This window comes from Pieris napi, chromosome 22, assembly GCF_905475465.1.
Source record: "Pieris napi chromosome 22, ilPieNapi1.2, whole genome shotgun sequence".
Taxonomy (NCBI): Eukaryota; Metazoa; Arthropoda; class Insecta; order Lepidoptera; family Pieridae; genus Pieris; species Pieris napi.
In genome coordinates, this window is record NC_062255.1 from 10,520,218 (window position 1) to 10,535,266 (window position 15,049).

Here is a 15,049-nt window from a genome sequence, read left to right on the forward strand (position 1 = left end):
AAAATTCAGTGAGTAAAGTAATCTTTATACTTAGAAACATAACATTATTAATATTAAACATCTCAAGGATGACTCAAACAGAATTGATAAAACTGAATTATCATTGATCGTTATAGCCTTACGCTTGAGGTCATAATTGTTGGTGCTCGGAACACCAGACTAAGGGTGAGATCTATAGTCCGCACTTGGACTTTACTCTGACTTAACTATCGAGCTAAGACACAGTCGGTATTTATAGAGCAAACTGCGAATCCCTCCCTAGTGTTGGCTTAGCTTAATCTCAAGTCCACGAAATCGACGACTTACCAAAAACTTTGACTATAAGCCTAACAAAAATAATGGCCTAAAATTTGCTCTACCATCATATCTTTTACTGGACTTTTTATTTTTGTCGGTTTTTAATGAACGGTGTTGCCATTTTGTATCGGAGTTCCATAGACTTTGGGAAAAATAGAATTTGAATTCAAAGAAATTATAAATGATCTTGATAAATACCTATGAAATGCATGAAATAAAATAATTACACATTATTATGGTATCTATTGTTGTTTATTTACATTATTTATATAAGTCTTCAACCCCATTTTTGAGAGATCTTATAAATAACTGGTGTGATATCGTATCTGTCATCTGGCAGCACTGGCATATGTTGACAACAAAATTCAAACTACATAATATAAGCAAACCAACTTCGTCTCTCGGCTCTCGCTAATCGCTTCACATCCGTTGACCGTTATTTTCGATTACCTGAATCTTCTACCTTTTATTACCTGACGACCTTGCTTGCTCAACGGATTTTGTACCTGCTTAAACAACTGACCACGGCTATTCTCACTCGGACCGGACTCGCTCACAAAAAATGGATAAAAAAAAACAGAAGCCTTACTCGGAATATGAGAGGCAACTGCTTGTACAGTTGGTTCATTCAAAGATTGGCATTCTAGAGAACAGGAAGACGGACGCCGTTTCCCAAAAAAAGAAACACGAGGCTTGGGAAGAATTAGCAATAGAATTTAATAACTCTAACGTGTCACATACTGTAAGTAATCCACCAACATACACTATCTATAAATATCAATATGCTGTACGATAATTACAAAGATAGATATATAACTAGAGTATAGTTAGGTACAAGGATAGAATGAGCTGTATAATGTAACCTTGGTGGTAAATTTTGGTTTGATAAAATTTTCATGTTTGTCATATGAACTTTTATATTTCAGTACAATTTTTTTTCGATTTTAGGCTGATTCTAAACAATTAAAAAAGATGTGGCAAAATATGAAGGCAAAAGCTAGGGATGCCAAAACCCTTGAAGCCCAAAGGAAGAGGACAGGAGGAGGACCAGCACCGCCTGAAATGGGGCCAATGGACACTCAAGTGATTGCAGTCATGCCACAAATAATGCCATCAATAGATGTGCCAATAGACTGTGACACATTAACTACAGTAGAAGGTAAGATCATTTCCCAAAGATATAATTCCTCATCATTTTCAACCAACTCACATCCACTGCTAAACATAGGCCTCTCCCAAAGTATGTGACAACACTCTGTTCTCACCCCTACCAGACTTCTGGACAGGTATATTAGTTGACCTGCATGTTATCTTATTCTAACCAATAAAAGACATACCTATATGATAACTTATTTGACTGTTTACTTTTATAGCTGGTACTGGTTATGACAACGACGGTGAAAGCTGGAGACCAAAGAGGGCAAGAGTGTCCAGTATAGAGGCCACACTTGAATCTGTAATTCAGCCGGGAACAAGCCAGGACTGGACTGATGAAGCTGGGTTAACGGAAACCAGTGTTGAGGTCACCACTAAAAGTGAACCCTCTCAGCTATCAGCTACACCATCAGCGATCAGAAAAAATAAAACTTCATTTGAGGATATTAAAAAAAAATTGCTGTGGCAAGAGTTAGACAACAACAAAAAAAAATTTGAGATAGAAGTGGAACACATGAAACTAAAAAATCAGTTAGAAATCGAATTTCTTCGACATAAATATAAATTAGAACTAGAAATTTTACAGTTTAAAAAAGAATCTGAAAATAAATGATTAAAATGAAACAATTTTTGTTTTAATTTTCTTTATTACCAAACCAACCTAGTTAAATTGTGCAATCACAGATTGCCGGAATGCTAGACCTGTAGTAGATCTTTCATTGTTTCTGTGTTGTTCGACTTCTGGTGTTTGATCAGTAAGATCACCATCGTCATAAACATCCCCTCTCTGTATACCTATATTATGTAATACAGCACAAGCTATAATTATGTTGCTGGTATTTGTCAATTTTGATCGTAGTCCTCTCTGCAAACATGGAAATTTCTTTTTCCACACTCCGAAAAACCTTTCAACAATATTCCTAGTTCTCAATTGAGAATAATTATAATTATTGTCAGCTCTTGTTTGTGGATTCAAAAGTGGTGTTAACATGAAGTTCAGTGCTGGATAGCCGCTGTCACCTACTAAAACTCCTTCTAGTTCACCATTTACCAGTCTTGCATACGCCTGGCTGTTTCTAAATATCCTGCTGTCGTGTGAACTTCCAGGCCACCTAGTCACTATATCAAATATTTCGAGATCAGGCCCTATTATAGCTTGCACATTTACAGAAAAATACCCTTTTCTATTCCTGTATGCTTCAGAGTGGGTGATACCTCTGGGTCTATTAATTTTAATGTGGGTACAGTCAATAGCTCCGATTATATTATTTAGGCCATGGTGCGTATTAGATTTTCCTAATTCTTCAAACTTCCTTTTGACTGTGGTCATATTTCTTGGAAAATTCACAAATCTAGGAAGTAATTTACTCAACTCTGCGGAAACTTTATTTACAATTAAGCACACTGAAGATTGGCTTATGCTGTTCAAATCACCACACACCATCTGTAATTTCAAGGAATAATTATTAGTTACATATATGTTATGCTTCTGAAAGTCAGAAGACAAATGTCTTCAACCAGTGTGTCCTGCCAATGATGATGCATGGTGAAGAAACATCACTGACACTGGTTAAGCGAGCAATGGGGAGAGCTATGCTTGGTATTTCTCTGAAGGATCAAATTAGAAATGAGGTGATCCGTCAGAAAACAAAGGATACCAATATAGCTGTCTGTAAGGTGAACTGGCAATAACAATTTGTCCGATAGTGACCTAGAACAAGCAAAAATAGCATGGGACGCATTCTGGCCCACTGGACTGACAATCTGAAAGTACTGTCTATATCAAATCGAAAAACAATACATATTTATGACCACAATATTACCTGAAAACATCCAGTTGCATAAAACCTTAATGCAATAAGTATTTGCAATTGCGGTAGAATTGGCAATCCTCTGTTATTAAAAGGTTGTAAGTTTGTAATTATCAGTGGCAGGATCACATTTAGTACCGTGTGTTTAAAAAAACGGTACCTTCTTTTAAATTCATTCTCACTGTACAGCTCGAAAGGATTTTGGTTGTATTCGTTCCGAACATATAGCTTAGGCATACGGGGATTCATATCGGCTGCAGTTCCTAACGTTTCAATGTTTTCTATTGAAGTTAGAACTCTCTCTATATTCTCCATTGTCACTTTCGATATTGAAAATTCGTATCAAAGCCAAAACACAAAACGTCACAGTCCTTCAGGAAAGCGTAGGTCTTAAGTAGGTATACGGGATCGGTACAGGTCCAAGTCACAAAGCCAGTCGTTGTTTTAATAAATATTTATATGCTCAAACAAACAGAAACAGAGAAGTGAAAAAGCGGTTGAAACTTTTGAATTGTTGATACAAGTTCTCTGTTGCTGTTGCCAAAACAATGCGATCCGTTCTACGTAACAAAATTATTGCCATCTTTAAATACATTTTCTAAAGGTTACTCGTAAATTTCTAGTTATTGCAATAATAAAATAAATAAATACATAAATAACAATAAATTGAAGATATATGTGTACCGTTTTAGATGTTTAAATATTTGTTATTGTTTACTTTTTTAAAGGATAATAAACAAAGTATTGCATGAAATGAAACATCAATTTGTATTTTGACATTTGCTGTCTTAGCTTGGGCTTAGCTTAATCTAACCGTTAAAATGTCTATAAATACGAAATCATAGTTTAACCTTAGTGTACACTAAGCAAAGTTTTTCGTAAGGTAAGTCTGAGCAAAGTCCAAGTGCGGACTATAGATCTCACCCTAAGACCGCCTATTTCGTAATTGTTATCACTTCGAAGTATTATTTTTAGATTTCTCTAATAATTTCTAAATACGCTTATCACTAACTAGATAAAAATTGTATTGATGTATGTAGAAGTGTGATCTATTTTTTAAAAGACAGGTAAATTGAATGAAATGCCGACTTTACAAGTACCTATTAATAACCCCAACATGATGATTTTTATATCAATATTGTCTTCGTACCACGGGATTCGTTTGCATCAGCGGATATTGAGAAAAGTGTATCGATTTCGTCGTTACAGAGTAACCTAGCTGGTGGAACTTATTGGTATTCTATGTAGTTTCTGAAGCTAACATTACGTAATTGAGGTTTGTGGTAGCCCTAACGGCAGCGTCGTGTACGAGCCAATAATAAAATGATTATCTGAATATCTAATCGTAAGTAAATGGGTCATCGTGTACATAGTTTCATATTAAAATTATGTTCACTCTTGATGAATATCGCTTTGAATTGAATTAACAAGATTCAGAAATTGTATTCTCATGTTTATAATTGTGGAAATATTTAATATATAAAATTCTGGTGTCACAATGTTCGTTGCTATACTCAATATGGCAATATTGTAAATATAATATTGGGTCGAAACGGCTCGACCGATTATTATGAATTTTTTTATGCATATTCAGTAAGTCTGAGAATCGGCTACAATCTATCTTTCAAAGCCCTAAGTGATAACCCTCGACGATCAACCCTTATTTTTTATTTATTAGTTAAGAACTTATAAATTGAACTCTGAGGTTTATATAGAGAAAAATCGCAGAAACACCTAAAAAGGTTTCTTTCCGGAAAACCGAAAAACTCTGGGGTAGCATAGCAAAATGTTCCATGTTGGTATGTACTAAAATGGCTAAATAAACTCACATTAAAGAGAAACGAATTTCGCGGGGGCAGTGTGTAATCAGTTACACAAACATTTGAAACATCTTCTCGGAATCAAACATCGCTCCCTATTCGCTTTGGCGGATGATAACAAGTGTAGCTCTTCCAGCTTTTCTCTCATCCGCTCACAAATCTAGAAGTCTACAAACTACGAGATTGCGGATTTAACAGATGGTGACAGAGGATAAATACGTGGTTAGCATCCAACCCAGGCTTGAGTTTCTCTTTAACTTTCAAAGGAGCTCAATTTAAAAACTTATTAGGTCACACCTCACATACATACCGCGCTATGTTGGTGGCAGTGGGGTCTAGGGAAGCCTGTCATTGGCTTAATGCTTATCCTTCACCAACCACTGGCACCCCTTTTGAACCGTGAATCACTTCGCATTGCCATCAGGACTTTGGTATGGGATGCTACTTGTGTGGACACCTGAGCCACGTCTCACCTCTCTCAGACAAGCACAACGAGCAAATACGACTCAAAAATAAGAATTTTTCCTCCAACTTTGATTTTGTTCCTTTTGGAGGAGAGACTCTTGGGCCGTGGGGTTCCAGTGCACGTGCTAATTAAAGATTTATGTTGGCCGGTGACCCCAGAGCTAGTGCTTTCCTCGCAAAACGAATTAGTATCGCAATACAGCGAGAAAAGTCTGCCAGCGTTAAAGGTTTAAATTTGTTTAAGTTTTCTATTTATTATTATTATGTAGGTTAAGAAAATACTGTATATTTGTGTGATGAAAGTTATAACTATGTAATAACTTTATACTACCAGATAAATAATAAATTCTTGTTTTTGTTGGAGTCATATAATGAAATCTGAAGCCATAAACGAAATGAAACGGAATATAAAATAAATAAATAATTGCGCAACTGGTGCTGAGTTTACATATAAAATACCTAATCTCTTCTTCGCTGGCTGTGGTTATTAGTATAGGATATTAGGTATTTATGGGTTAGAAGATTTTTCTGTAATATTAATATTATTTAAAATAATGTTAATTAAAAAAAAGTTTTCCAACTGAAGAGTTGTACAAGTCTTGCAAACTGCTGACTATACGCCATCTTTATATTCTCCGTTGTGTCCTTAGGAGGCACGCAACCTCTCCGCATAGTCCCGAGACACCCCAATTAAGGACTCAACCGAATATAATTAGCTACGCAATTTTCAAGACTATGTTTACACGTAACCAATTCAGTAGTTTCTCTACAATAGTTTAAATAAAACCCTCGGCTTGCATAATCTTGCATACCACAAATGTAAAACAACTTTAAACCATTGGCTAGTAGTACGCTAGACTATGACAAGACGGAGTCACTGTTGAATCCTATTCTATCCTATCCTATTATAGGTTTTTCCTTAATCCATCTTTTTCGTGTACACTTTCACTTGGATTTGTTTCGCCTTTCACACATTCATATGATCATCACACACTCATCATATATTCATATTTTTTTTTTTCTTTTATTACATTCTGTTATTTTGTTGAAACGTTGTTAATTTAAAGAAAAGCGAGGCTTCCCTGTCACAGGTCTCTGACTCTCTAGGGAGGCTTCAATCTGAATTCTATTATTTATAGCTAAACAAATAAAGAATTTTGATTTTTTTTTATTAAAATTTATACCTCCATATTTATTAGTCTCAGCAAAAAATAAAAAAAATCTATTATTCATTTCAAATTCTATTATTCACTATAAATGGAAATAGATATTTAAATTAAAAGAAAAGTATTTAAATGAAGAAAAAGAATTAAAGACCTGATTAACCTTTGGCTTTTATACAGACCATTAATCTGTTTGGCCACGAATCTATGGATTTACGCACTGTTTCCAAGGGCAATTTTGCCATTGCTCGCTCCAAAGATTTTGTAAGAGACTCAATGTCGCCGTGTCGTTTAGAGCAGCCTATGTCCTGTAAAACTGACTATAATTTGAAGGCTTCAGGTCTGGCCTAGATGTCAAAGTTGCCACTTTGGCTGAAGTTTTCACTTCTTTTTCACAAAAATCTAGTTTTCTTAATAAGCCACGCCCCACCAAACCATCTCTGACGCAGGATGATGACCACGTTGTACCTTTCCGACCACTTGAACAGCTTCTTAGAACTGTGAGCGTATATTTTATGATTTTGCGTATTGTATGATATTTCTGTGCTTTTTCACCTGCGCATCGCGACAGAAGACGTTTTAATCGATTTACTCTCTTTAATTCTAAAGAATGATTTAGGGCATGTGTATATCGACGATAACCACCAAGATTCAGGTCTTGTTTTATAATATGCGACCGAGTCTTAGCGGGAATCTTCATTTCTCGCTATATTTTTTTTTTACTTCCTACTGGGGTTTCGACGAATTCTGGCTTTAACAGCACTAACAGCCTTTGTAGTTCTAACAGCACGAGGCCGCCCCGATCTTTTCTGGTCTTCGACATACGTATCTGTTGATGTCGGTATACGAACATACGGCTGATACCAAGCTCCATACCCACTTTGTGCAAGGCGATTACTGTAATCCTATTTTCATTACCACCCCATTCCATTTGATAATGAACACGAAAAAATTTGTGAAATGGCGCAAAATCTAAAGATGTTTTTATAATAATATACGTGTTCCAAATTCAAAATAATTAATCAGTTGAAAAAAAGAAAAGGTTTTATCTAACAGTATTTATGGCCAGACTAGATATATTATATAAAGTTCGTAGCAATAGTTTAATCTGTTATATGAAGATATATATATTTATAAAATAATGAGATTTTACAAAAAACATATAATAAAAACAATAAAAATTTATTGATTCTCATAATCAGGAAATACAAATGAGTTATCGCAAGCAGTGGAAAATTCTATGCATATACATATAATCACCCAATATCTAAATATACACATTATATGTTAAATTAAATCCAGCGTTTTTTATCTTCATATAACAGATTAAACTTCCTGAATTGAAGCGAATATTCGTTTGAAGGTTGTGTAATTATTAGATACGGAACAAAACCAATAAGTATGTATCTCAACAATTATTATCGTGTTACAAAGTGTTTTTATGTAAATTATAACATTCATAATATTATTTCTACCTTTTAAACCGAATAATCTAAATCATAGTAAAATTAAGATAAATTTTTAATTCAGAGGCGATATTCGATATTTAAATAAATAAATAAAAACACTTTATTTGACGCAAAAACAATGACATTTTGTTCTTACATTCTAAAGGTAATACTAACATACAATAGGCAACGAATCGTTGAGTTACACTATTCATTTTATTTTTGGTTAACCTCGTACATAAAATAATTCTATGAGCACTAGCGCTTAAACAAGGCCTAGCCTGTATCTTAAACGCTAGTTCCTTCCAGTGTCATTAACAAATTGTTTAAGTTGTTTGTCATTAGATGTTTATTTGACATATAATATATGATACATAATAAAAACGTGTTATAAAATATGTTAATTAAATTATAATCAAAGGCGACTACCATTAAGAAACTCGATGCACTAATTCCCACAGCGACAGTTTAAAAAATTTAAATATTTAACGTGGATGATATCGCTAAATGTTTCCTGTGTGCTATATCCTGATAGATTACTTCAATATTTTTTTATAACATACCTACAGCTAAAAGACCTTCTGTATAATGGTTTTTATTTTGTTGCTGAGCTGTAAAGGCCCTTAAGGCCAACAGCGAGATTCCATTCCAATATATAAAAAAAAAGCAGAAAAGATATTCCCAAAAGCATACATTACATCTAAATCGGTAAAGTCACTTTTCATTGTTTACATTTAGGTAAAATAAAAGCTTTTTTCTCCCACGACATCTGCTTATGCAAAAGCATTAACATAATTTCAAACACAAAAACAATTAAATTAATTTTTATAGTCCTAGACTTTCTCCTCATATTTAAGAATATTTTATTCTGAACGTGGACAGGCGCCATAATGGCGTTCATTTAGAAATATTTTGGAATACAGTATTTCATTGGGACAATAATAAAAAACTGCTTTTTAAACATGTTATTGTTAAAATCCTGTAAATATGTTAACGGCATTCTTCTGAAAACCATATCGTCGCACCTTCTCCTTTTTGTTTTTGAAGCCGGTTAAAATGTTTTAGTAATATAGAAATTGTCGTTAAAATAAATTAAACAATAATGTGTTTTGTAAACATTTCTATAACATATTTGATTAAATTAATCTTGCCCACTTATAATGACAACCGCGATTCTATACTTTATCGTATCTTCAATAATAACTTGTATCCACCGTTACCAACAACCATTAGGAACATAATAAATATATAAATACCAGTTATATCTGGTTAATTCAACCCAATTCGCTATCGCAACGGGGATCAGCACATTTTGCATCTTAACGTGTGGGCATAGAGTCCAGTTATCAATGTCCCGTGAATTAAATAAATTGATAAAATGAATGCAAAATAAGAGGCCAACTTAGGGCTATCACCTCCTCTACGATTACATAATAATCGTATGCACACTTTGAAATATTAAACATACTATAGTTCCTCTGCTTTTTTTTTTCTTATCTTACAGGACACAATAGTAAATAGATAATTTATATTCTGGGCGTGTAATTAAAGTTTAGCGAGTGATAGCCCTACAATCTCGTCCGATGTATTATCACAAGTGTCACTTCGCCAAATGTGTGTGTGTGTTATTTACGAGTATTGCAGAGTTTTAAGCACATGCACAGATATATAAAATGGAAAGTTGATAATATAAAAATTATATCCTAATTCTATACATAATTATTACTCGTAACTGTCAATTAGATCAATTTGATTGTAATTTCTTCTTGTATTAAATCTAAAAGAAGTTTTATACATATATTTTTACGCATTTCCCACCAAAGAGAGAACTTGGAGAGCTGAGAGTTGAGACCACTATAGCCACCTCGGGTTCCTACACGACTTTACGCTTTCGCATTTACCTGGTCATTTAAAATATATCTACTTTGTAACGGCTTGACTAATCATGTTGTATCACATAGTATTTTGTATCAGAATTCTTTTTGTATAATTTTATTTTCGCTAAGAATTTTTTGTGCGATGGGTACAGTCACACTTCCCAGTACATTGACTGTTTAATTACACGAGTTGAATTACTTCATTAGTAATTAAAATTGTTATTAAGAATAAAGAGTTCTTTAGTATTTCTGATGCATTGCGATGTCAGTCATTTGCATAAATTTTTGTATAAGTACATGAAAATGAAATTGTAATCCTTCTCCGTAAGAGCTGGTAGGGGTTTGTGTATGTAAATAGATAAACACGTTGAGGCAGTTCTTTATTTGGCCTTATCTGAAACTAGTATAGAATAATCTGAGAAATGCTGGAAATATCAACCATATGGACAACAATGTTCTGTGACAAACACGTAGCAGGGTTATAAGTCATGTTATTTGTAATTCAGGAGATGAATCGTGCGTAGAAGTTAAAAAAGATACCGTTTCTATTTGCTGAGTGAGCGATGCTCGGCTCTTATCTTCAGACGTGACTTACTCTTGATTCGTCTGGGGCACTCTCGGGTCACCACTCGCCTCATCAGATATTTGAAACATATAGGGCAAGACCTTACAAACACATGTCGTTTAAGCTATATTTAACTTTGTGATAATAGTACACGTTACAAATAAAAAAAAAGTTAATTCAAAAATATAGCCTTGAATCGATAACCATAAAAACATAATTATATCTATAAATAACTACTTGTTTTGACTGATACATCGTCGTGAGCCTTAATTCCATCTGCCTTATTATATATTTTTAATTCAAATAATATAATATGCTTCTTTTAGTAATACATACAGGTATAAACTTGGCCCTTACCACAATGTAGCCCTAACCAGTTCTGTGCTTGTTAACATCACAAGTTTGTCTGTTTGTTCAAACTTTCTCCGAAACACGTTAGTCTGATATATTCACTGCCTGTTTAATCTGTTCGTAAACTGTGAATCAAAAGATCATAGTCAGACGCAGTTTGTAAACTCTAAACACAGTCATCATTAAATTAAAGATGTTGTTTCATTGTCTTAATTGAGATATAAGTGAAATTATATTATATCGTAAATTATATTGAGTGAAATATAGACTGTTGTTAACTTTGCAATAAACAAATTCCTTTCATGTTCCACTGCTGCAATTACATTATTGTTTTATCGGGAATCGAGCCAATAGCTGAAAGCATTGAATGAGCCAATCTCTCTTTACGACCGTGACTTTTTTATATAAATATTTAAGACAATTTCTACATTAATTATTATTGTACTCATGAATCTGACTCTTTGTGCGAATCATGCGCAGAGCAATGTGAGCAAAGTAATATTGTATTGTGACGTCACGACGTGAACCAATTATGTGCTATCGCAAACATTAGCCCCATTCTTAATCTCCACTGGTCATTATTATTAACATAATCTATTTTAGTATCGGTTTTCAATTGCAACCGGTTTAAACTGGATACTGACCTCGTGATTACCGACTGCAGCGGCAGAGGGGAGTGTTTTTTCAACCGATGTGGCAGTGATTGTTCTCTTTGCATACAAAGTGTCTCTTCTCAGCGCCTCTACTCTAAGATCGTTTTAGCTACGCTTTCCTGCGAACGAAGTCGCGCAGCGAATGGTTAGTCCGTACTGAGTTGAGACTAACTCAAGTCTTATGAAATGTTGATCCCATTTCAAATGGTAGCCTCTAGATAGAAGATCTTCACAGATTCATTTAAGTTTAGGTTTTTAAAACATAACCTTTTACCTTTCAAATCTGCAGCTATTAATTAATACATTTAAATTAATATTAAATGAATATGACGCGCAATGGATTAGCGACTTATCTGGAGCCAGTATTTATTTATTTAATTTATATATGCTTTATTACCTTATTCACATACATACATATAACAAAAATACAAAGAACAGGTTACAAAAGTTATAAGGCAACGGGCGGCCTTATCGCTAACAAGCGATTTCTTCCAGTATTATTTATTGAAGCATTGCAAACTCTGCTTGCGCCCAATTTTTAACTAGCAAACATGGATTATTGTTAATTAACTTTAACATTAAAATTAACAAAAATGGATGACTGTTAAATTTTACAAAACTAACAAAAATAAATTTAAACAATTAAAACAAAAATATGTTTACAACCTGTTTACACCAGGCAACCCTGTCGTTGCGGAAGATCGAGATCTGGTTTTTTTTTTATTCTGTACATAATTTCCTTTAAATGACGTAAAATTTAATAAAAGAACATAAAGTTTCAATTTATATCAGCAAATTATACATAGATTAATTACAGGTTTATTACGACTAATTTTTCATAGGCAACCTATCGCTTATCCATTACTCTGTCAATAGTCATTAAAAATTAATTTCATCAAAAAAGCAGATAGCTACAGAATAGAGCATTTTGCAGCAGGGATTTTGTACTATAATTGTATAAATGCAATTACCATAGCAACGGATATTCGTGTCAAGTGGTAAAACTTCTTTTCGAAGAAATTTCCCTGTTATTTGAAAAAAAATTGAAACGCTAATAATACAAAAATAGTATTTTTAGACGATCGGTAGACAAATCAAGGAAATCATTATTCCAGTTTGGAAAATGATATTACAAGTACATAAAGCAAAGAGACGTGTAGTCGCCGATCCACGAGTACATATCGTTCTATTTACTCAATGATATACTGATAACTGCAATCTGACTTCCTTCATGACAACAACTATCTTGAATTTCTATCGAAAATAATTGCTTTGGTGTTCAACTTTGAGGACAATTCAAATACAGTTTTTGTGTGTAAACGAGGAACGCGAAGTGAACTAATTTAGAAATTTTTCATTTCACAGGGAGCAAGGGGGGAAATGAAATCACATGATGTATATTATTATTAATTTTATGCAGGAATGTGTTTAAAAATAATAAATAGTTAATTAGAATCGAAATGTGACCTCGTTCGAATTGTTCTGATATTTCCTACCTAATTACGTACTTTGAATGCTCGATTGTTCTCTTATATATGTTTGATTACAATATATATTCTGCGAGAGTATCGAGTGGGTGAGTTTCCGACGAATACTAATTGGTAGTACTTTAAGAAAATAGGCAAGTATTATATCAATACATCTCAAGGATATATTAAAAAATATCGATCCTCTTGTAAACATGTTTACGCAATGTCTGTGTTTAAATATAAATCTTATTCGAATAGAATAAGGCATGAATTTGTGTGTCGGTTATAAGCATCAAGGTCAATCGGTTTATTTTTATTCAAAACTAGCTTAGCATCGGATGAAATGCTCGGCGTTTGGTGCTAATTTTCATTTTATTGTATGTACTTATTTAAATAGTTTTATTTTTAGCTTTATTTAAAGATCTATTTATCGTGATTTTCGTTCTCAAATCACTTTTAACGAAAAACTGTTCGATTATTTCACAGTTCGAAAGAATGTTTCTTGCGGGTATAACGCAATTGCTTAGAGAGATAAAAAGATGTTTTGCAAAAGTTTTAATATTAACCATTAAAACAATGTTTACTTAATCGTGTTTTTTTTTTTTTTTTTTTTTTAACTGGTTAAGTCGAAATACATAGCTCCATATCACGCAATGTACGCTTGTTACTTTACCCACTGTGAGAACACGAACATGACTTCTGTCAAGTATCCCTATACGTACGATTATACGATATTTACGATTTCTTGACAGTTAAATACACGCATTCTATTAAAAATACATTTTGACTTACACCACTTACCTATATCAAAATATGTACCTACATATTTCTTAAATTCTCCAGTCATCCTGTAACGATGGAAAATCTGTTCTTAATATTTAGATTACATTATACCGACTTGGAATTATCCATTTACACAATGTACGCTGCGTAAAGTTATTGTTCAGGTTTCGGAAAGGTTGAAGTTCACACTGCCTTAATATTGATAGTGAATTGTGAAGCGGTTTTGCAAAAAACGGTTATTGCGACTCATTAATGACAGGAGTTTACTTAAAAATATAGTTTAAAGGCCAATTAGCCAAGTAGTCTATCTGTAGAGCTTCTCTACAAGCTGAAATTGCATGGTGAAAAATCTGAAATTTTTTCTTATTATTATTATTAATATATCTTGCCTGTTGACAAATTATGTCTAGCAACTATTAACATAGCATAATCATACCTATAAAACCTAAAACAAACATAAAACTCAGATGCTTTAGGTACTATAATTAGTTATAATAATTCATTATGTACTAGTCTTTGGTTTGCTGCAGTGGTTGTTCATGCAAAATGTTCATATATGTATTATATAGTAACTCGTAATAAAAATAGTAGGTATATGTACTAGCAAGTCACAGAGTACGAGCTGAATTTATGTCAAGGTCCGAGTGAACGACCTCTGTGTGTGTGTGCAGTGAAACCGCTATTATGTGATAGGCATAAACTGTATCTGTAAAGGATCAGAAGATCTTTAAGATGAAAAATAGAGGAATTAGGGTTAAAGCTCTATACATATGTAGTTTTAAAACTAATATAATTTTTGTGCAAAAACCAGCTGCAGGAATGGCGTAAGACATAAAATATATCGTTGTATTCTATTGAAACGAAGTGAATAGAAAAAAAAGAAAGGAAGAAAGATACTTTTGTAATTTAAATATTACAAATTGCTTCACTTTCAATCTCCAATTCAAAGCACTTCCAATGTTCTGTAGAACATCTAAACTACAGAAAAACAGCTTAATTTGAAATTGTAATCACTAACGAAGCACTCAGAGAATTCATTTTAAAACTTCAAATGTAGCAACACACTGCAAAACAGCCTCCCTAGCAACGACTATTAATACAATATGCAATACATTGCCGGGTTTTCTCCAATCTTGTGAAGTTAACTCAAGCGTAGCAATTAATGGATCGTACTTGAATTTTGATACAAAGA

The 15,049-nt window shown here is 33.3% G+C and overlaps 2 protein-coding genes across 2 annotated transcripts; one reads left to right on the forward strand and one right to left on the reverse strand.

Moving 5' to 3' along the window:
* The first annotated feature begins 569 nt into the window (after positions 1-569).
* On the forward strand, positions 570-2,079 carry LOC125060849 (myb/SANT-like DNA-binding domain-containing protein 3). The gene is made up of 3 exons (XM_047665956.1): positions 570-1,039; positions 1,246-1,456; positions 1,671-2,079. Exons 1-3 carry the CDS (start codon positions 860-862, stop codon positions 2,063-2,065), a joined length of 786 nt encoding a protein of 261 aa, XP_047521912.1. The 5' UTR covers positions 570-859; the 3' UTR covers positions 2,066-2,079.
* Positions 2,080-3,944, reverse strand: LOC125060848 (putative nuclease HARBI1). The gene is made up of 2 exons (XM_047665955.1): positions 3,276-3,944; positions 2,080-2,896 (listed from the first exon to the last, which is right to left on the reverse strand). The coding sequence occupies exons 1-2, from the start codon at positions 3,576-3,578 to the stop codon at positions 2,114-2,116; spliced, it is 1,086 nt and encodes a 361-aa protein (XP_047521911.1). The 5' UTR covers positions 3,579-3,944; the 3' UTR covers positions 2,080-2,113.
* Positions 3,945-15,049: the final 11,105 nt, after the last annotated feature.